This window comes from Halichoerus grypus, chromosome 8 (genome assembly GCF_964656455.1).
Source record: "Halichoerus grypus chromosome 8, mHalGry1.hap1.1, whole genome shotgun sequence".
Classification (NCBI taxonomy): Eukaryota; Metazoa; Chordata; class Mammalia; order Carnivora; family Phocidae; genus Halichoerus; species Halichoerus grypus.
Window position 1 is genome coordinate 5590443 of NC_135719.1, and position 19148 is coordinate 5609590.

The 19148-nt window shown below is 50.2% G+C and overlaps 2 protein-coding genes across 2 annotated transcripts; both read right to left on the reverse strand.

Annotated features, from left to right (window-relative positions):
- Positions 1-205: 205 nt before the first annotated feature.
- NGRN (neugrin, neurite outgrowth associated) lies at positions 206-6189 on the reverse strand. The gene is made up of 3 exons (XM_036095646.2): positions 5980-6189; positions 5463-5573; positions 206-1306 (listed from the first exon to the last, which is right to left on the reverse strand). The coding sequence occupies exons 1-3, from the start codon at positions 6141-6143 to the stop codon at positions 697-699; spliced, it is 885 nt and encodes a 294-aa protein (XP_035951539.2). The 5' UTR covers positions 6144-6189; the 3' UTR covers positions 206-696.
- Positions 6190-6261: 72 nt separating this feature from the next.
- TTLL13 (tubulin tyrosine ligase like 13) lies at positions 6262-18104 on the reverse strand. Its single transcript, XM_078078860.1, has 15 exons — positions 17885-18104; positions 17104-17374; positions 16732-16772; positions 15895-16013; positions 13861-13991; positions 13462-13618; positions 12930-13073; positions 12493-12578; positions 11992-12223; positions 11339-11523; positions 9353-9538; positions 8873-9053; positions 8390-8569; positions 7495-7606; positions 6262-7152 (listed from the first exon to the last, which is right to left on the reverse strand). Exons 2-15 carry the CDS (start codon positions 17361-17363, stop codon positions 6896-6898), a joined length of 2271 nt encoding a protein of 756 aa, XP_077934986.1. The 5' UTR covers positions 17364-17374; positions 17885-18104; the 3' UTR covers positions 6262-6895.
- Positions 18105-19148: the final 1044 nt, after the last annotated feature.

The window sequence follows — 19148 nt, forward strand, 5'->3', positions numbered from 1 at the left end:
TGATCAGGGAAGGCCCATTTTTAGCTGTCAAAATCTATTACTAAGCAGGGTGAACTGCATAGGGCCCTTTGTTGGGAACTCCTCAGGCTCCATCTCTCTCCCAGTGTTTAATGTTCAAGGACAAGGGACCCTTTGCCTCTTGCCCTCCCTCACTCCCCAGGTTCACAGGTAAACCCTCCCACCCCAGAGAGCACCAATCAACACAAACTGCTACATTTTACTTTATTTTTGCACATAATGAAAACAACCAATTGACTAAGCAGTTCCAGAATTATTAATGTTCATTAATCAAGAAGTAAATGAGGTCAGAAGGTAAACTTTTCATTTTTCCCCAAACATATATTGCAAGTATCACAGAAAGTCCTAACAATACATGCAACATGGGCTAGTTTCAACATAGAGAGCCCAAGCAAGAAGGGTGAGTACTAAAGATCCACGTGGGTCAGACCAGGAGCAGTGCTCCAGGAAGCTAGAAATCTACCCAGCCAGTCATTAACCCTGCCCTGCCATACACATTTGCCCTGTGAAGTTCACTGCATTTTGTCAGATTCAAATGAGCAGCTCTTTCCTCCCACATTCCAGGCTCATCATTTCCTCCTATCCCAAGGTGGATAATCCATACACAGAAGTCCAGGCAGCTCCAAATATACTCCCCAGCTGTGTTTCACTTGGCATCTACATAAGCCATGCTCCAGCTCAAATTCTGTACAGGAAGTTCCCATTGCTATCGAAGAACTCTCGCCCCCTCTGGACTACTTTGCTGCTGAAGTTCTGATCACCTGGCTCCTGTGACTTCACATCTTCCAGCTTGTCACTTGGCAATCCATAGCCGTCAGTTCCTCTCTTGCCTGCACCGTCACTGGTGGAGTATTTCTGCCGCTCTCGCTGATGACCTACAGCTGCTGCAAGAGGCACGGAGCGCTCCTCCTCCAGGACCTGGATTCCTTTACTCCCTCCCTTCTGTCTCCTTGGTGTATTTGTACCATGAGTGTTTGATTCTATCACGTGCAAAGCTGTGCTGTGACCCCAGCCTTTGAATGAGGATTCACCCCTTTGCAGCAACAAAGAGCCTGATCCAGAGTGGCTTGCAGATAGTGACTTTAAGGTATCCCCAGAGCTGGGGAGCTGCTGGAGTGAGTGGGCAAGCCCAGCTTTCTTAAGGACTTTTTGATCCTGCTTCAGCTTCTGCTCCAATGTGGGTACAAACTTGCTTTTTAAAACCCTTCGGATCACATCCGTGCTGACACCAAAGCCTTCAGCTAATCTAGGAACTGACCAGGACTCTGCAAATTCTTTATGTAAATACCTATGGGAAAAAGGATTAGGTTTTCAAGGTGTGAAGTAGTCTGCTATCAAAGTAGCTAACTGATAATACTAGTGATATTTACGTGAAAAGAGGGCTCGGAAAAACTGCGAATATAGCCTCTACCTTGTGCCACTAAATGGCTGTATTCCATTCCTATGAGCCCATAGCAACACCCAACCACTCCTAAGTCACTTTCTTTCTTTTTCTTTTCTTTTTTTAAAGATTTTATTTGACAGAGAGACACAGCCAGAGAGGGAACACAAGCAGGGGGAGTGGGAGAGAGAGACCAGGCTTCCCGCTGAGCAGGGAGCCCGACTCGGGGCTTGATCCCAGGACTCCGGGATCATGACCTGAGCCGAAGGCAGACGCTTAACGACTGAGCCACCCAGGCGCCCAGGTCACTTTATTTCTGTCAACTAAACTCCTCCCACTGTGCACCAGGCCCCAGGTAGATCCTGGAGATGCATGAAGACTGTCCTTCCTTTCAAAGAACATACAATCTAGGGGCGCCTTGGCGGCTCAGTCATTAAACGTCTGCCTTCAGCTCAGGTCATGCTCCCAGGGTCCTGGGATCGAGCCCCACATAGGGCTCCCTGCTCGGCGGGGAGCCTGCTTCTCCCTCTCCCACTCCCCCTTCTTGTGTTCCCTCTTGCCTTGTCTCTGTCAAATAAATAAATAAAATCTAAAAAAAAAAAAAAAAAGGAACATACAATCTGGTGGTGGAGACAGAATATTAACATATACAACACCAGTGTGATAAGTCCTAGGAGAGGACGCTGTCAGAGCACCCAGGAGAGACCCAGGGATAAGATATCCCAACACCTGAGGCGTGGCTCGGGAAGTGCTTCAGAAGTCCACCTACAGCTGGTCTGAAAGTATGAAGAGTACTAAGCTGGCAGAGGGGAGGAGAGGAAGAAGAGAGCAAAGGTACTGATGATAGCCAGGGCAGCACATCACCATTGCCGGCACCAGCTCAACTTGTCCAACAGTGAGGACAGGAGGAAGATCATGTCATGCTTACGAGTCTGGAGTTTATCCCAAAGCAACAGTGAACCAAGGAAGGATTTTTAAGTGGGTGTATTCAAAAATAGAAGAATTGCAATTCGGAACACGCAAGCTATGGCAAACCATTTGCAGGTACAGGAAGGATTTTAAGCAGTGGAATGCCACAAGCAGCTTTTCATTCTGAAGCTCAATCCAGGAGTGGTTTTCAGTGGCGGGACTACAGATGGAAAAATCGGTCAGGAAGCTGTCCCGGTATCCAGGCAGTCTGAACTGCGGCAGTTGCAAAGAAAGCAGAAAAAGAAGAGAGTTGAGAACTGTTATAGGAAGGCCATACGGTAGAACTTGGTAAGGACTAAATAGTGGGGGTAGAAGTAGGCGGAGATACAGGCTTTCAGCCTGAGTGATTGGTGGGACCATTCAGGGGTAGAGTGAAAAAAGGAGCAAAATAAAGTCAACAGGAACAATGATAAATTTTCTTTTGTTACGCGGAGTTTGCTATTTTATTATGTTGGGTTTGAAAAACATGTGTGACATCCAAACAGACATGGTCTAGTGCGTGGTTGAATATATACAGGTCAGAAGAAAAACACGGCCTGGAGATGACAGATTTGGAAGTCATAAACGAAGAACAGGGGTGGTTGAAGTCACATGAACGGAACAGGTGGAGATAAAATGACAAAGGACACAATTCTAAAAAACGGCAGTATTTAAGATACAGGAGGAACGACAGGAGCCCAGGAAGGAAAGTGAGAAAAGCAGCCCTACAAATAGAAGTGAGTAGTACCCTGGATCAAAGGAGAAGAGAATTAATTTCAAGAAAACACACTACAAGATCAAATGCTGCAGAAATACTAGAAAGGCTAGAGACTAGAGTGTCAGGAATGCCTAGCAATGAGGAAGTCACTGATAAGATTTGTGGACAACGGTTTCACCGTTGTGACAAAACAAACAAGGACAGGCATCCAGGAAGAGCTACCTGGGAACAAAAGGATGAGGGAGAACCTGAAGCTGACAGATGTAGGTCTCTGAGGAATTAGGTACAACTATGACCTAGTGCAGAGGATTGGTCCTAGACAAGTAAAAGGCTACCACTTCCCCTAGTTTGTAAACACTGAGAACGGGAAATAAAGAGGAAGACCAAGAAGCTTTAAAGGGCTCTTAACTAATGGTCAGTTTTTTCTTTGAAGTAGAAGGATATCTATTAACCACAGAAAGGGAGGTGACAGAAGATTTGGAAAAGCTGTTGTTCAAGAAGGGAAAGGAGGACGACACGAAAGACGTGCTACAGGTTCACCAGATCTCCTTGCTCTACAGAATCCCCTTTCTTCTAGGTGTCAACTTCAGAGTCATTCTGATGGGAATGGAAAAGGACACATAACTGCAAAATTCATCAAAATGCAAATCCATATGCCCTTGCACCCAGCAACTCTACTTCTAAGAATGTAAACAACAAATACACCTGGCAGATACGTGGAATCATGTGTATATTCAGTAGAGCACTATCTGCGACAGCAAGTGAATGGAAACAACCCAAATACACATCATGAAAGACTGGTTAACTAAATTATGAATTACTGGGGCCTCTGGGTGGCTTAGTCAGTAAAGCATATAACTCTTAATCTCAGGGTCATGAGTTTGAGCCCCACACTGGGCACAGAGATTACTTAAAAAAAAAAAAAAAAAGTTATGATTTACTATGATTTCTCCAAAAAAAAGAGCTTTCTGTTCTGAAGTGGAAAGATCTATGAAATATGTGAAAAGGGGCTCCTGCCTGGCTCAATCAGTAGAGCACAAGACTCTTGATCTCGGGGTTGTGAGTTCGAGCCCTGTGATGGGTGTACGGATAATTCGAAAATAAAATCTTAAAAAAATGTAAAGAAAAAGAAATATGTGAAAAAGGAAAAGTGTAGAACAGTATTAACAGTATTCTGTTTGTGATTAAGGAAATGAAAATAAAAATCTATATTCATACTCCTATTTGCATAAGGAGACTTGGGAAAAGGCACAAAAATAGTTCCACGGGAGCCTGGCTGGGATTAAAACTTTTCAATGTGTATACCACATTATACTGTTCTGATTTTCTAATTTTGAACCATATGTAATGTATTGTCTATTCAAAACAACAAAAAACTTAAAAAGAAGAGAGATCTCTATGATTTTTAAGATAGGGATTTTCTCTTCAGAAAAACGTGCATAACATAACCATGGAAGCCCCCATCCCTGACCTTTGCTTAAGAATGTCACGATCTTGGGGAGGGTATGTGCTATGGTGAGCGCTGTGAATTGTGCAAGACTGTTGAATCTCAGATCTGTACCTCTGAAACAAATAATGCAATATATGTTAAGAAAAAAAAAAGAAGAAGAAGAAGATAGCAGGAGGGGAAGAATGAAGGGGGGGAAATTGGAGGGGTAGACGAACCATGAGAGATGATGGACTCTGAAAAAACAAACTGAGGGTTCTAGAGGGGAGGGGGGTGGGAGGATGGGTTAGCCTGGTGATGGGTATTGAGGAGGGCACGTTCTGCATGGAGCACTGGGTGTTATGCACAAACAATGAATCATGGAACACTATATCTAAAACTAATGATGTAATGTATGGGGATTAACATAACAATAAAAAATTAAAAATAAAATATTATTTACACTACAAAAAAAAAAAGAACGTCACGATCTATGATTCTGAGGTTAAATGATGTGATGTCTTGCAGCTTACTCTTTTAAAATTTCAGCAAAGGGCGCCTGGGTGGCTCAGTTGGTTAAGCGACTGCCTTCGGCTCAGGTCATGGTCCTGGAGTCCCAGGATCGAGTCCCACATCGGGCTCCCTGCTCAGCAGGGAGTCTGCTTCTCCCTCTGACCCTCCTCCCTCTCCTGCTCTCTGTCTCTCATTCTCTCTCAAATAAATAAATAAAATCTTAAAAAAAAAAAATAAATAAATAAAATAAAATAAAATTTCAGCAAAAACGAACCAACTGTGTCCTAATGTTAAGAACTATTAAATTTAGATGACGAGCTTACGGAAATTCGTTATGCTATTCTACCTGTCATTTAGAAATGTTAAAATGATAAAAAAGTAAAACATAAAAATAACGTTCTAGGCCCCCGTATCCATCACTTCTCATCACAGCAGAGCCCAACTACAACGAGTCTTACCGGATCTGTTCCATGGCTTTCCACGTCAGGGTCCTGGGCGGGGCACCCGGCGCCTCCATTTGCCTCCGAATTTTCTGGAACCGGGCGGCTTTTTTCTGTCGTTTCAGGGTGCTGGGGGAGAGAAGCAATGGCAGAAGCCATGCGTGGGAGCAAACTGGGTGGCTTAAGAGCCTCGGGCTAAATCACAAAGAGCCCAGCCCTCTTCTCTTTGTTTGCAAGGGCAACCAGGCCATGCGTGTCGGCTCAGACCTGCTCCATACACCTCCCCAGAAATCTAATACCTAACACAGCCCGTAAGCATGCCGAACTTTCTAAACGGGTGATGAAATACGTCACTGGTGAAGAAAGCTGTGGTCCCAAAGAGGCCGCACGCCTGCCCCTGCGCCCCTGACAACGGATAAGAAACAAGGGCTGCGGCGGATGTGGCGGCACGACGCCCGGCTCCAAGGGGGCGCGGCCTGGAGCGCAGGGGCGCGAAGCCCTACTTCAGGCTGAGGGCCCGGGAAGGAGCCGGTACCTCTCCACCTCCTGCAGCTCCCGCTCCTCCGGCTCCCAGTCGGAATCAGGGTCCGGCTCGCGGCCGAGAGAGCCGGGGTCTGCCACCCCCCGGGTCGCGAACCCACAGCGAGCAACAGCAGCACGTACACGCACGCCCAGCAAGAGGCTCAGCGTAACCGCCATGTCGACAACAGCCGTCGGCAGCCCGAAACACGCAGTACCGGAAGTCTGGGGGCGGGGCGGAAGTGGACAGGCGGGCCGGAAGCAGGGATGGCCGCGAGCCTTTCCGGCTTCCGGCCGGGGGCGGGATATCTGGGCTTGAACCCGTGTGCGGCCCACCATTCCCGGCAGCGAATGTGGAGAGTATTGAGCCTGAAATGCAAGGGCCGGAATGAGGTAGAGGACGCTCCTGCAAAACGCCATAAACTTTAATAAAAAGACGGATTCATTTGCCAAGAGCCGCCCCTCCGCCCCAACGGCTACCCAGGCCGGCCTGTCTCCGCCACGGCGGCGGAAAGGGCGTCCCCTCGGCGGTCCTCTGATGGCGACAGCCCCGTGCCTTAGGCACTCGGCTCCTGTGGGAAAGGGGCTCCTTGTCGCCAGGATGACCTCTAGCCCCGGGCCGCACCCGGGGTTCAGACCCATCACCTAGCAATAAATCCAGGCTAAGGTTTGAAGGGCGGGGATGAGTACATGGCCGACCCTGGCTCCTCTTCCTCTTTTAGTCTTTACGGATCTGAAAATAATCTTAGGGTATTGAGGAATTCTTGGTGTCTTTGTGTTTTGCCTTGTGCAAACAGGGTTCCTGGGCAGGGCTTTTCAAACTGCAGCTTGGTGGCCGTCTTTCATCTAGCAAAGATTGAAGGCCCTCTGCCCCTTTGGAAACCTGAGGGGGCTCTCCAGGAGAGGCTGAGTGCTGGGCTTCCATCCTGCATTTACCTATGGTGGCTGATGTCAAGGAGGGCAGTGGTGCGCAGCATCAGGGGTGCAGAGGCAGGGCAGAGAGTGAGATCCCGGGTCTTGGGTGCTCTGTGTTCAGAGTCTACCGCGGGGGGCAAGGCGCATTCAGTCCATGAGCCACTTGCCACTCTTTCTGGTTGCAGAAGATAGCCCTGCTTTGGGGTTAAAGAGGATGGCACTGATCCTGCCAGGGCTCTGTTTATGGCTTCTAGCCTTCTGCTGGCTGGGCCTTCTGCAGTGGAAACATGGGTCCCCTGAGTTGGTATTCACAGGAGATTCGCTCACCTCTTTACCAACTGTTGCCCAATTACCAACACAGAGGAGTGGCATCCCATGCTCCCCTCCAGCATCTTTACCACACTGTATTGTAATTGTGTGTTTACTTGTCTGTTTCCCTGTTATGTTTGTTGAGTGCTGGGACTGTAATTCTGCCATTTCTACCAGGGTCCACTACCTATCCCATTCCCACACTGGTGGAAGTGCCATGTTATATTTGGGGAACATCCCAGCTGTGATGTTTGCTAGGGGGAATTTACACAAGTCAGAGTGACCAAAGCTAGTTTCGCATACTTACGGCTAGTGAGCCTGACTCTGGCACTGGAAAAAGAGCGCCTTCCAGATGTCTTCATTGACAATGAACAGGGGCCGATGGCTGCTGGATCTCCTATCCAGTTGAAGTTCTTGGGCTGTAGGTGGCACCAGGAATGATGTGGAATTGCAGCATTCATGGTTGGCAGTGGCCCTAAGATCCTGGGGATCAATTCGTGGGCCCGAACTGGATGCAGGAAATGAGGGCGGCCCTGCTCTTTGGCAGCCCCTCTCAGGAGGACCAATGGGACCAGACTCCCAGATTGCAGTTCTTGACTGCCCAGCCCATCCTGGTGAAATCTAGGCTAGAGGAGAAGAGCAGCCCCTTACCACCTTTCTTGTGAGGCTGGATGGAACAGTGTGAGAAAATAGGTAACTGAAACATCTAGGCTGTGGCCACTATTTAACCTGTTAACTCCTTTGGAGCTCAGCAAAAACTGAGGACCCAATAGGCCTGCTACTAGCCCAGGGAATAGTGAATGCGGCAGCTGTTCTGTTGGCCCAAGTCTGTTTACTTATCACCCATTAGAGCCATGGCACTGGCAGTGCTAGGGAGAGATTCCACAGAAGCCACCGAGGGTGGTGGCCTTGTTCTTTGTCAATCATGAGTTTGGGGTTATTGCAAGACTGGAATATAGGGAACAGGTCTCTTAGGAGAAGGTTGGGAGCTGCACTTTGCCAGATGTCATTACTACAAACAAGGGAGCTTGGGAACAAGTGCAAAAGGAACCCAGAGACCCTCTCCCAACACCCAGCATACTCTGCTTTCCCAGGCTCCGCGCCAGGTACCATCACATTAGCGGCTGGTGCTGTGACCACCACCATGTGCTGCTGCAGCCCTTCCTCCCTTGCTCTGTGAGAGGCTGCGGACGGACCCTCACCCGATACTCATGAAGTTTTTTCTGGCCCTGGTGGCTGGGGTGCAGCATGCGCGTGAGCTGCTCTACAATACCGAGGCTTCGGATGAGATTCTCCCTTTGTAGCAGGGCCTTCACTCGCTCCAGCTCCTCTTCTTCCACAATTTCCTGAGGATGCCTGGTATCCAGGTGTACTGGTAGCAGCTATGAGATACATGAGAGATGAATGCAAGATCTCCAAGGGTGAGCCCCACACCATCAACGGGGATGGCTGCGGGACTCCTGCCCACTCTACCCACCCTCCCATCCCTTCCCTGACCCTAGCGGAAGGTTCTCTTTGCTATCGTTCTCTCTCTCACCTCCTGGTCCACCAGGCCAGATCCAGTGTATTCATTAGGAACTCCTCTCTCTGTTTTACAAGAGGAGGAGAGGACAGCAAAGATTCCCTTCTCTAGGAGTCCCAACCCATTTCCTGCAGAAAGGCAAGAGCTACCAAACCCCTGACACCTCTTTCTCCCGGGTCCGCTTCCTGTAAGCCAAGTGGGTGGAAAGTCCCCGGAGCCCGGCCCTGGATCGGCTCTTCTCCCCTGCTGATTCGCCCTGGTTCTGGTCCCTGTTTTCCTTTCGCCTCTTACTGCCTGAGGTCTCCTGCTGTTCCTGCTTAAGGCGGATCTCTTCCAGTTGCTGCCTGACAAGACACAGCAGCTTCAGATGCTGGAGAAATTGTGTTGGGGAGAAGCAGGGTGAGGGAAAGTGGGGATGGGACAGTGGGGAATTATGATCTGTTGGGGGCACTGACGGGAGAAGAATGAGGGGGAAGATGGGAAACCTCCTAAGTGGAAATGGAGTCACTAAGAGTCTGATAGGATGTATGACTCCATTCCCCTTTGCTCAAGTGTCTGGCTTCCTCTCTACCCTGCTGGGGAGCAATTCAGCTTCAGGATATGCCCCACCCAAGTGGACAGAGGAGAATGAAAGGCAAAGTACCTGGCACACTCCTCTCTGGCCTTGGAAGCAGCAGTCTCCTGGAAAAGGGAGCCATTGTGCTTGAAGAAAGGTGTGTACTTCTCCGTGTCAGGCCCAGGGTAGATCCGCCGGTACCCCCCGAGGTGGGAATCCTCATAGCGCTCCTGGTCCAGTATTGCTGCGTGGGACGACTCAATTTGTTCTCGCCTATGGAAACCAAGCTCAGAGTGAGTCAGGAGGATTGTGAGAACGTTCAGTGAGGAAAGGAAGGCTGGCCGAGGCTTTGAGGATCTCCTGCTAGCTTCATGGCCTTTCCCATGTAGGGAAAGCTGCCAAGGCCATCTGGCCAGTCCCACCTGTGCGTAGCCATGGAAATAGAGGCTTGACTTCCAGAAATCGGGTTTTCATCTTAAGTGCAAAGGGGTCCTGTCATAAGCTAGTACTCCCAAGTTATCACAATCTTTTACGTTTCTGATTATAGAGTAATCTATGTTAATTACAGAAAAAGCAGAAGTGCAAAAAGAAGATCAAACCTCCCATAATCTTACTGTGCAGTTAGTATATTGGTTATGAGCATGGACTCAGGGGCAGGACCCCCAAGTCTGAATCCTAACTTTGCTACTAACTAATTTGCTCTTTCTTTATTCCTTCCTTCCTTTCTTGTTTCAGACAAAAATGGGATCATACAACAATATTTTAAAATGGCTTTCCAGTATTCAAGTGATTCTATGATTGTACTTTTATTTATTTATTTTTTAAGATTTTATTTATTTATCTGACAGAGAGAGACACAGCGAGAGAGGGAACACAAGCAGGGGAAGTGGGAGAGGGAGAAGCAGGCTTCTCGCAGAGCAGGGAGCCCAGTGCAGGGCTCGATCCCAGAACTCTGGGATCATGACCTGAGCTGAAGGCAGACGCCTAACGACTGAGCCACCCAGGCGCCCCTATTTTTTATTTTTTTAAAGATCTTATTTTTAAGTAATCTCTACACCCAACGTGAAGTTCGAACTCACAATCCCGAGAACAAGAGTCACATACACTCATAGAATCGCTTGAATACTAGGAAGCCAATTTAACTATTGGACTTATTAAACAAACATACAGGGCGCCCCTGTATGTTTGTTTAGTAAGTCCAGTAATTTTCAGCCCTTTTCCCCGCTGAAGGACATGATTCATACAGTCACGTGTGCAGTCCCACTGTGGGAATAGCCAGCGTATTTACAGTTATACTTCCCCTCCATTCACACATTTGACTGCCTACTGTGTGCCAGGCCCTCAGGAAATCATGACAAATCAAATACACACTGGCCCTGCATAGTGCAATGCAGGTGGCGAAGAGCAATGTTGTTATGGGAATAATCCTAAATCTACTCCAACTCATTTGTACGTATTATTAACATTATAATTTAGTATCGGCAACAAATCACCATGTTTGTAACCCATCTTAGAATGAAAGCAACAGTGGGTGAAAAAGACTGATTTCAACAATCCCTTATTATTGAATGACTAAACTGTTTTCTGTTTCATTATTACAAACTTTCTAGAGGAGCTTTGTTAAAAAAACAAAAGCAAGAACAAACAGCTGGTCAAACTGCATAAAGCTCCTTATGCGCTAAAATGAAATAGCTCCAAACGACACTGCTAAGCATGGTACAGAGAGTGTGAAAGTTACACTATTGTCTGGGTAAAGGGAGAAGAACAATCTGTATAAATATATATGTATATACGTAGGTATGTACGCATTAAATGTTTGTGAAAGTATACATGTGACCCTAGGAACATAGATTAGCTCCTCCAGGGGGGGATACAGTAGCTGGAGAAGAGTTAAGAGATTATTCACAGTATCTTTTGAATTTTGGACATACTGTCTATGAAAGGTAATATATTATCTATGCAGAAGAAAAGTTATTCTTCATAGCTAATCAGCCCCAGCCCACTTTCACCACCTAAAGTAGCACTCTTCCGCCCAGGCCAGTGCTAACAAGACAGCTCAGACACCTGGAGCACCTGGCTTCTCGTGGCTGCTGGTGGCACTGGAAAAGCCGCTCCTTGACTCGCCGCTTGTCCTCCTCCATCACCTTCCTTTTGTCACAGCCACGGAGGTTGACAAGGGTCATGGCATCACAGAGAAGGGTATCCTTCACTTCTCGATCAAGGCGGGAGTCGGTGGTGAAGCTTGGAGAGTGGTTTACCTGCCAGGAGGAGTCATTATCCACCCCATTCCTAGACCACCCAAGCAGGTGTGGTCTCTTGCAGGCCTGACTGGAGGCTCTAGTCAAGACATCCCAAGGGGGCTGGGTGTTTCTGACTTCCAAGGCTACAGGACTCTGCCACAGAGATCCCTCCAATACACAGGCTGATGGGAGCAAAGTAGACAGCCTGATTCTATAGATACAGTGTCCCTAAAGACAAAGATTACATGAAGAACACTTGGGATCTAAATCCTGGATTCCTATGGTGGAGGCCAGAGACCACTAAGATTTGACTCAGCAGGTGGAAAGCAGAGAGATGATCTTACACCTTCTGCCGGTTCATCCCCACCCAGTGCCACCACGTCCCCCATTCTGTGTTCCACCAACTGAGTGCACTCCTACCCCAGGCATCCTGTTCAGGGCGGCCTCCGGACCTTGGTTTGGCAAAGCCCAAAAGACATTCCTCACCTCCAGCAGCCAGGGCTTCAGCTTGTGGTCCAGCAAGATGTCAAAACCAAGGATCTCAAAACAGGCACATGTACCTCCAGTCAGATATTGGGGAAAACACGTTCGGTAGTTGTGGCGAAGAACAGAATGGGCTGAGATGATGGTTTTGATGATGATGTCCTCAATGTCCCTCCACAGTTCTCGGGGGTCGTAGCCATGTTCTCGCAGCCAGGCGTTGAGCGTTGACAGCTTCCTGCGAGGCCCAGTGCTCAGAGGAGGACACATTTCTACACCAGTGGGTCTGGGCCACAGACAGGAGTGTCCCTACCACTAATCCTACTTCCGGGCGCCTACGTGAGAGCTTGAAGTGGGGCTTATGGTGGGGGGGGGGCTGCACTTAGAGGTCAGGCACAAGACGGGTCTGTAAAGATGGTTTTCCTGAGCAAATGGCCTCCCAAGAGCCAGCTCAGTTTCATGGGCTGCTGAGACTGTAGGACTAAAGAGCAATCAGAGAGGGAGTACCTCTTACTGCCCGCAGCATCATCTCGGACAAAATTCTCATTGTGTTTGTTGATAGCATAGTTGGTCAGGTGCATGCAGACGTCATCCTGGGAAGAGAGTGGCCCTGTGGCTCAGACTGCTTCCCCGCAGCACCCCTCTCCAGCCCTTCGTTGCCTTTTTATTACCCAGGATGGCTCATCTCCTGTCCCTCTTCACCGAAGAACTGTCCCATAAGCTCCCGGGGAAGGATGTAGGCCAGGCTCCTCCAAGGAGGACCTTGGAGCAGTCACCACCCACCAAATGCTCTCCTCCCCGCCAGGTGCCAGGGTGCTCACTGGTTCATTCCCAGTTCACGGATGACAATGATAAGCCTCTCTACTTGGTTTCTCCACAGAACCTCTGTGCTCACAGGAAGAGGTCGCCGCCCTGCCCCCCAGGACTGCTAGCTGGCCCCTTACCAGGTTGCCATGGCTGGGCTCCACGTAGGGCATAGTGGCAAAGCGGGCCAGGCCCTCCTCATACATGAAGATCCGAAGAGGGTCACAGGACGTGATCAGGACATAGATTCGCATATCAAACTTGAAGCCGTCAATGAGGAAGGGCTGAAAGCATGCAAACCCGCCAGGGAAGAAGACCTTTGAAGTGCTTCTTCTATCCCATGCACTGTTGTAAGCGTTTCAAATTATGATAACTCATTTAATTTCCATAGTAACCATATGAAGCATAAAGTAGTTACTGCTATTATTCCCATTCAACAAATGAAGAAACTAAGGCACAGAAAGAATAAGACATTGCCCAAGATCACACCTCTAAGAAGTGGGAAAACTCAGATTCAGACCCAGACAGGCTGGCTCTGAACCATGGCTCGGGACTGCCTCCAAGTTAAGGGGAAACAGCAGGAAGGGTAGGCTGGCTTCCTCTCTGGCACGGGGAGAGACGAGGCGCCCCAGGGCTCGGGGAGGGCCCTGGTGGTTCCGAGGCACCCTTCACCTTGGAGATGTATTGCTGGCAGATCATATGCTCTCCTGGCTTGATCTCCCGGGGATTTCGGGTGATGAAGATGCCCCGTCCCTGGCAGCCACTGTCTGGCTTGCAGATGTAAGTGCGGCTTTTTCGCTGACGACCATAGGACTGGAAGTCCCCAAAGCTACATGCAGAGAGAGGCTGGTCAGAAGGCTTCTGTGCATCACAGCTGAGCCAGGCCCTGTGGAGCTCTGCTCTCCGGTCCACACTTCCTGGAGCCTCCGTCTCAGACCTCCTTTTCTTAGACCAGCTGAAATTCTCATCCCTTGAGACTTTCTAGGTCACAAGGCCAGAGTCTGGAGGGAACGAGATGGTGAAACCTTTCCTCCCCAAGGATATGAGCCTGGGGAGCAGGGGCTCACTCACTCTGCAGGGAGGCACCAGGTGCGGGGGAAGATGTTGTACTCGGTAGGATAGAGTTTCTGCATGCGGTTGAGGTTCCGAGCCAGCAGATCTTTGCGGCAGATTTCTGTCATTCCAGGGAAGTGGTTAATTTTCTGAAACAGAGTCAGTTGGTTATCTAACCCCACCAGCAGAGTAAGCAGCAGTCCCTGGGGCCTTGGGCATACCAGGAGGACTGGGAAGGTCAAGGTAGAAGTCACAGTGGATGGGGCTCCTGGGTGGCTCAGTCAGTTGGGCATCCGACTCTGCATTTCAGCTCAGCTCATGATCTCAGGGTCCTGAGATCGAGCCCCTCATTGGGCTCCCCGCTCAGCACAGAACCCAATGCTTCTCCCTCTCCCTCTGCTCCTCCCCCCTGCTTGTGTTCTCTCTCTCTCAAATAAATAAAATCCTAAAAAAAAAAAAAAAAGTCACGATGAGGGTAAACGCTGTACCCAATACCCTAAGGGAGGAAAGGAAGGTTCCCTAAGGCAAGTGAGAACCTCCTCCTTGGCCTCTCCCAAAACACACGTCCACCCTGAGGTCAGGAAATGAGGGGCAGCAAGAAGGATTTGCCAGGACTTTGGGCCTTCTAGCCACCTTATAACATCCCCCAGACCACCGGAGGCTCGTCCTATAAGAATAATTGGTGCGTCGGGCGCCTGGGTGGCTCAGTTGGTTAAGCGACTGCCTTCGGCTCAGGTCATGATCCTGGAGTCCCGGGATCGAGTCCCACATCGGGCTCCCTGCTCAGCAGGGGGTCTGCTTCTCCCTCTGCCCTCTTCCCTCTCGTGCTCTCTGTCTCTCATTCTCTCTCTCGCAAATAAATAAATAAAATCTTTAAAAAAAAAAAAAAAGAATAATTGGTGCGTGGGAGCACAAGGAAATGAGAAACCATTTTCCAAAAGAGCAAAGGAAGTTGAGAAGCAGTCCCAGGAATGCCCTGCCACAGCCCCCCCCGGATATGACGATGCCAGGGTGCCCGTTGGAACCCCAGTGCCGGGAGGCAGTATCTCGCGTTGGTTCTGGGCTGTCTCACGGGCTTTACCACTCGCTAGCTGCAGAAAATTAGTGTTTCTGAAACTTGGTGTCCTCTTAACAAAAGGGTATCTGCCACTCAGGGTTGTTTTTGAGGATTTAATGAGGTAAGAGTGTAAAAGCACTTAATACAGTGACTGACATTCAGTACATCGTCAAGGAATGCTGTTAATTATTGTCTTGCTCATCTTCCAACTACTCCCTGCGTGTCCCTTCCTTGGGGCTTCTCAAGCACTTCAAGCTCACTCTCTGTCACTCTCTCGGGCTCTTCTCCCATGACTTGTTGTAGGACAAGTTACAGTCTCCTCAATTCCCTCCCTGACTTCCCCTCAAACTAAGCCTGCAGACCTTTTTACATTCTTGTGTTGCTAACCACCACAAAGACCCGTTTAGAGGTCTGGCTCAGTCAGTCGGTGGAGTGTGTGACTCTTGATCTCCGGGTTCTGATTTCAAGCCCCATGTTGAGTATAGGGATTAACTTAAAAATAAAATCTTAAAAAAAAAAAAGACTCAATTAGAGGATAACAAAAATGCCATGAAGAGGTTATATTCTTTTTGAGGACCCATCCTTCCTGACTTTCTTGCTGCCGTGCAGAACCCCACACTGACTCTCAATGGGATGCGGCTGCTAGGCTAAGCTGCTTAGGAGCTGGATCACTCTCCTGGCCCGGCTGTTAGCACCGAAGCTCCCTTCCAGCCTTCCCCTTAGGTGGGCTCACCTGCCCTGAAGGGGGCCAGCTGGGCACAGATGCCTTCAGGCAAACGGTGCCCAGCAGAAACTTCCTTCCTATAATAGAAGTTCCAGAAACCCAAGAGGAGGATTTTTCCAGGGGAGCAGAAGCCCTGGCCGTGGCCTTTCCTGCTCTGCCCAGGGGGACAGCCACAGAGGGTGGCAGCCGCAGGTGCCCAAGCAGAAGGACAGGAGGACTCATTCAGGCAGGGACCATGGCCCCTTTAGGCTCTTGGGTCCGGAGGTTGTACCTGAAACCTCTTCATGTCCATGACTCGTTCCAGTGAGACAGAGCAGTCTGTCCAGTACACAGTCCATTCTTCGTCCTCCCCCACCTCCTTCAGGCCACACATTTGGGCTGCCCGACGCACTGTGGAGAGAGGGAGATCAGCGGGGCCAGCCGAGACATGGCAGCAAGCCTTGGGATTGTAGCTGGGTCAGGTAAGGAAGAGACTCGACCAGAGAGTAGGCTGAAGACGGAGGTGGTTCTTACCTCAGTGCTGCAGCTTAATTACCATGTGACAATTCCAAGGTCATGGGGCTGTCAGGGCCCTTCCAAAATCTGTGACAGAGAAAACTAGAGCCTGGCTCTCTGCTCCTGTCAGTACTCTGTCTCTCAATTGGGATGGTTTCTGACCCGCAGAGCCGACCCTCCGGGGGGGTCACACTGGCACCTCCCACACTGGGTGGCCCCGTGGCGGCCCCGTGGTGATGGCAGTGGGCACAGGAGGAGACGAAAAGATAGATGATCTAGCTGGTCATTTTTTTCTTTTAATTCCTGAAGCCCCCTCAAGGGCTTCCTTGAAAAAAACCCGTATTGACCTGTTCTCATCTCAATTCTGGTAAAATCTGGGAAGGGCAGGGCAATGGTGACCTTCAGTCACTTTTTTTCTTGCTAGCTAACTGGGGGATTTCCACCCTACCACTAAGACTAAGTGTAACCGTGGTAACTCAGCTGCTAGTAGCTCAGTTATAGGCCAGCCCAGCAAGATGCAGGGGCTGGGAGCCTGACTGCGGGACCATCCCCACAGCAAAACCTGCATGTGCCCTCTTACGCGCAGTGGTGTGTGAGTGAGCTGGGTGCTTACCGCTCTCATACTTGCAGTTGGTCAGGTTGATGGCCAGGGGTCTGGAATGGAGGAATAATGGAAATCAGGCAGAGTGGGATAAAGGACAGACCCTGGGCTGCGAGGCACCTGACACATCGACAATGCAATTCATTTTCTCTGAAAGCCACTTAAAGACCAGGATGATAGAAATGTGCTGAAAATGCAAACCAAGCCAGCTCAAATGGTTCAGAATTTTGTGTTTTTGTACTACCAAAAGGTTAATGATGTTCCTGTATTCCCTGTCCTCTTTTGCAGATTAAAGGGAAGACCGCCCAACTGCTGAAGGGAGGCCAAGGGGTGACTCTCTTCTGGAGCCAGGCAGGTGAGGGGGCCCAGGCACCTGTCTGTTACCTGCGTTTCCGCCTTCTCTTTCTCCTGCCAACTTCTAAGTCATCTGAGTCAGCTGGGGCTATGATTTTCTTTGGAATTTTCTTGGCTACAATAGATAAGGGAACTCCATCCCCAAATTCCTTATAGTCAGCCTTTGAGAGTTCCTGCTGAGGAGAGTCAGAAGGGATGGTAGCTTCCCCTTGAACACACTCCTCCTCGGATTCCTCTTCCTCAACGTAGTCTTCCTCCGATTCGCTGGTCTTACAGGGATTTGGCTCCATCCTCTTAGGTTCTGAGGAGAGAGGGGTGAGAGTGAAATATGTATCAGAGCTTCCTTCCTCCAGGCCCAGGAAGGCCTGCAGGAGTCCGTGCAAAGGACCTCCTTCATGGTGTTATAGGGGAACGTTGCTGCCCCCTCAGAACAGAACAATCCCACTGCAGAATGGGATGGTTTCCAAGTAGGCAATGTGGGCCGGGGAATGCCTATGAAATGTTGGATTCTCCGACAATCCCTGATCATCCAAGATCACCCCTCCATACAACACGCTGGGGTGCACGCAGAAGCTGGACAGAGCTGGCAGGCACCACGACCATGGCTTTTTTATTCCTGAATGGGAAGGGGGATGGCTGGGCTCTGGGGGGACCTTCGATTTTAAAATAGAGCTGAAGACCAAAGGTCCCCTAAGCCGGCCCTTTCTCTGTCTCATGACTCAGTTTCTCCATGTGTACACACTGGCACTTGATGGCTAAGACCCCTTGGGCTCTGCTGGCAGAGGGGGAGCCCCTGGCGGGCACTGCCCACCCGAGATTCCGAGGAGAGGGGAGGGGCTGCTGGGTCCGCCCCTAGCGGTCCGAGGCTGGTCTCAGGTGGTCGCTCATGTCCACCCTTCGCCCGGCTCCTGCTCCTTCCCGGGCGTCGCTGGGCCTCCGGGACCGCCTCCTCGTTCCACAGGACTGGCTGTCCCCGCCGATCGCGAGGGGGAGCCCGCTCCCCCCCCTTCCGGGGTTCGCTCCTAGCTCGGAGATCCCGGCGGCGGCGGCGCCTCCTTGAGCAAGCCCGCAGCCGCCGCCGCCGCCGTCGCCATGGACACGAGGGCGGCCCCCATTGGAGAAGCGTTCTGGGGGCGGGGCCTTCCCGGAACCACACCCACTCGGGCGCGGGCCGAGGCCATCTTGCGCGCGGGCGGAAACGCCTGCCCCGGGCGTGGTGGCGTCGCGGTCGGGGCCGCGCGTCTGCGGCGGCTCTCGGGGCGCATCAGCCGGGACCTGCAGTCCCTCCGCGTTCGCGCCGCTTCGCGCACGTCTCCCCGCAGCCTCTTTGGCCAAGCCTGCGCTGGGGACAGACACCTGCTTGCCTGCCTTCAGTGTTTGCGTGACCTGGGTTGAACCCGCTCGGCGCTCGGGAGGAGCCGTGAGCAGCGCTCGGCCTGCTGCGCTGAGTAGCAGAGCGGCCTCCTCGTGGCGCTCCTTCACCGTCGCCGTCACTGCTCCTCCTGCCGTCCTTACCCTCTGACCACCGACTTGTCATTTTAAGACTATCCCGTGTGCCTGAATCTAGAGGACACTTTAAAATCTCCCTCCTTTAAAAACACGTGGGCACTGTTGGATCCATACATTTCTTGCTGTTTCTTCAGCATATATTCTGTTACTCCCTTCTTGAAATGCTTTGGAGTCCCTTGCCTTCCAGGATTATCATTTTTTTCTCATTCTTCGCACAAATATTGAGCGTTCCAGGTACGATTCTGGGACCTGAACCATCACCAATTCTTGCCTGAATTTGCCACCGTGCAGCAACCTCTTAATTGGACTCTGATTGTTCTTCCCTGCTCTACCCCCATCCATGACAGCTTAAGTATTCTTTCTAATGCAAATTGGATACTCCCCAGTTTAAAACTCTTCAAGGTTTCCCAATAGATTAAATCCAAAACCCCTTGGTTATATGGGCCCTCTACCAAAATGCAAGCAGAGGTGGAGAGGTGCTGGGCTAGATCATGCCTTCCTATCTTTCTGTGGTGCTGGAAGGTGAGTATGGAGGGTCCCCTAAGTTTTCCACACTTCAGCTTAGA

What these genes read in the sequence shown, in the direction of transcription:
- TTLL13 (XM_078078860.1), bottom strand. Translation starts at nt 17,363, where the DNA reads ATGGAGCCAAATCCCTGTAAGACCAGCGAATCGGAGGAAGACTACGTT. An exon ending in GCCAGAGAGGAGTGTGCCAG is followed by an intron (nt 9,054 to 9,352) that starts GTACTTTGCCTT and finishes GTGTCTTGTCAG; the next exon opens with GCAGCAACTGGAAGAGATCC. An exon ending in AAAAACTTCATGAGTATCGG is followed by an intron (nt 7,607 to 8,389) that starts GTGAGGGTCCGT and finishes TGCCACCTACAG; the next exon opens with CCCAAGAACTTCAACTGGAT.
- NGRN (XM_036095646.2), bottom strand. Translation starts at nt 6,143, where the DNA reads ATGGCGGTTACGCTGAGCCTCTTGCTGGGCGTGCGTGTACGTGCTGCT. An exon ending in GAGCTGCAGGAGGTGGAGAG is followed by an intron (nt 5,574 to 5,979) that starts GTACCGGCTCCT and finishes TCTCTCCCCCAG; the next exon opens with CACCCTGAAACGACAGAAAA. An exon ending in AAAGCCATGGAACAGATCCG is followed by an intron (nt 1,307 to 5,462) that starts GTAAGACTCGTT and finishes TTTTTCCCATAG; the next exon opens with GTATTTACATAAAGAATTTG.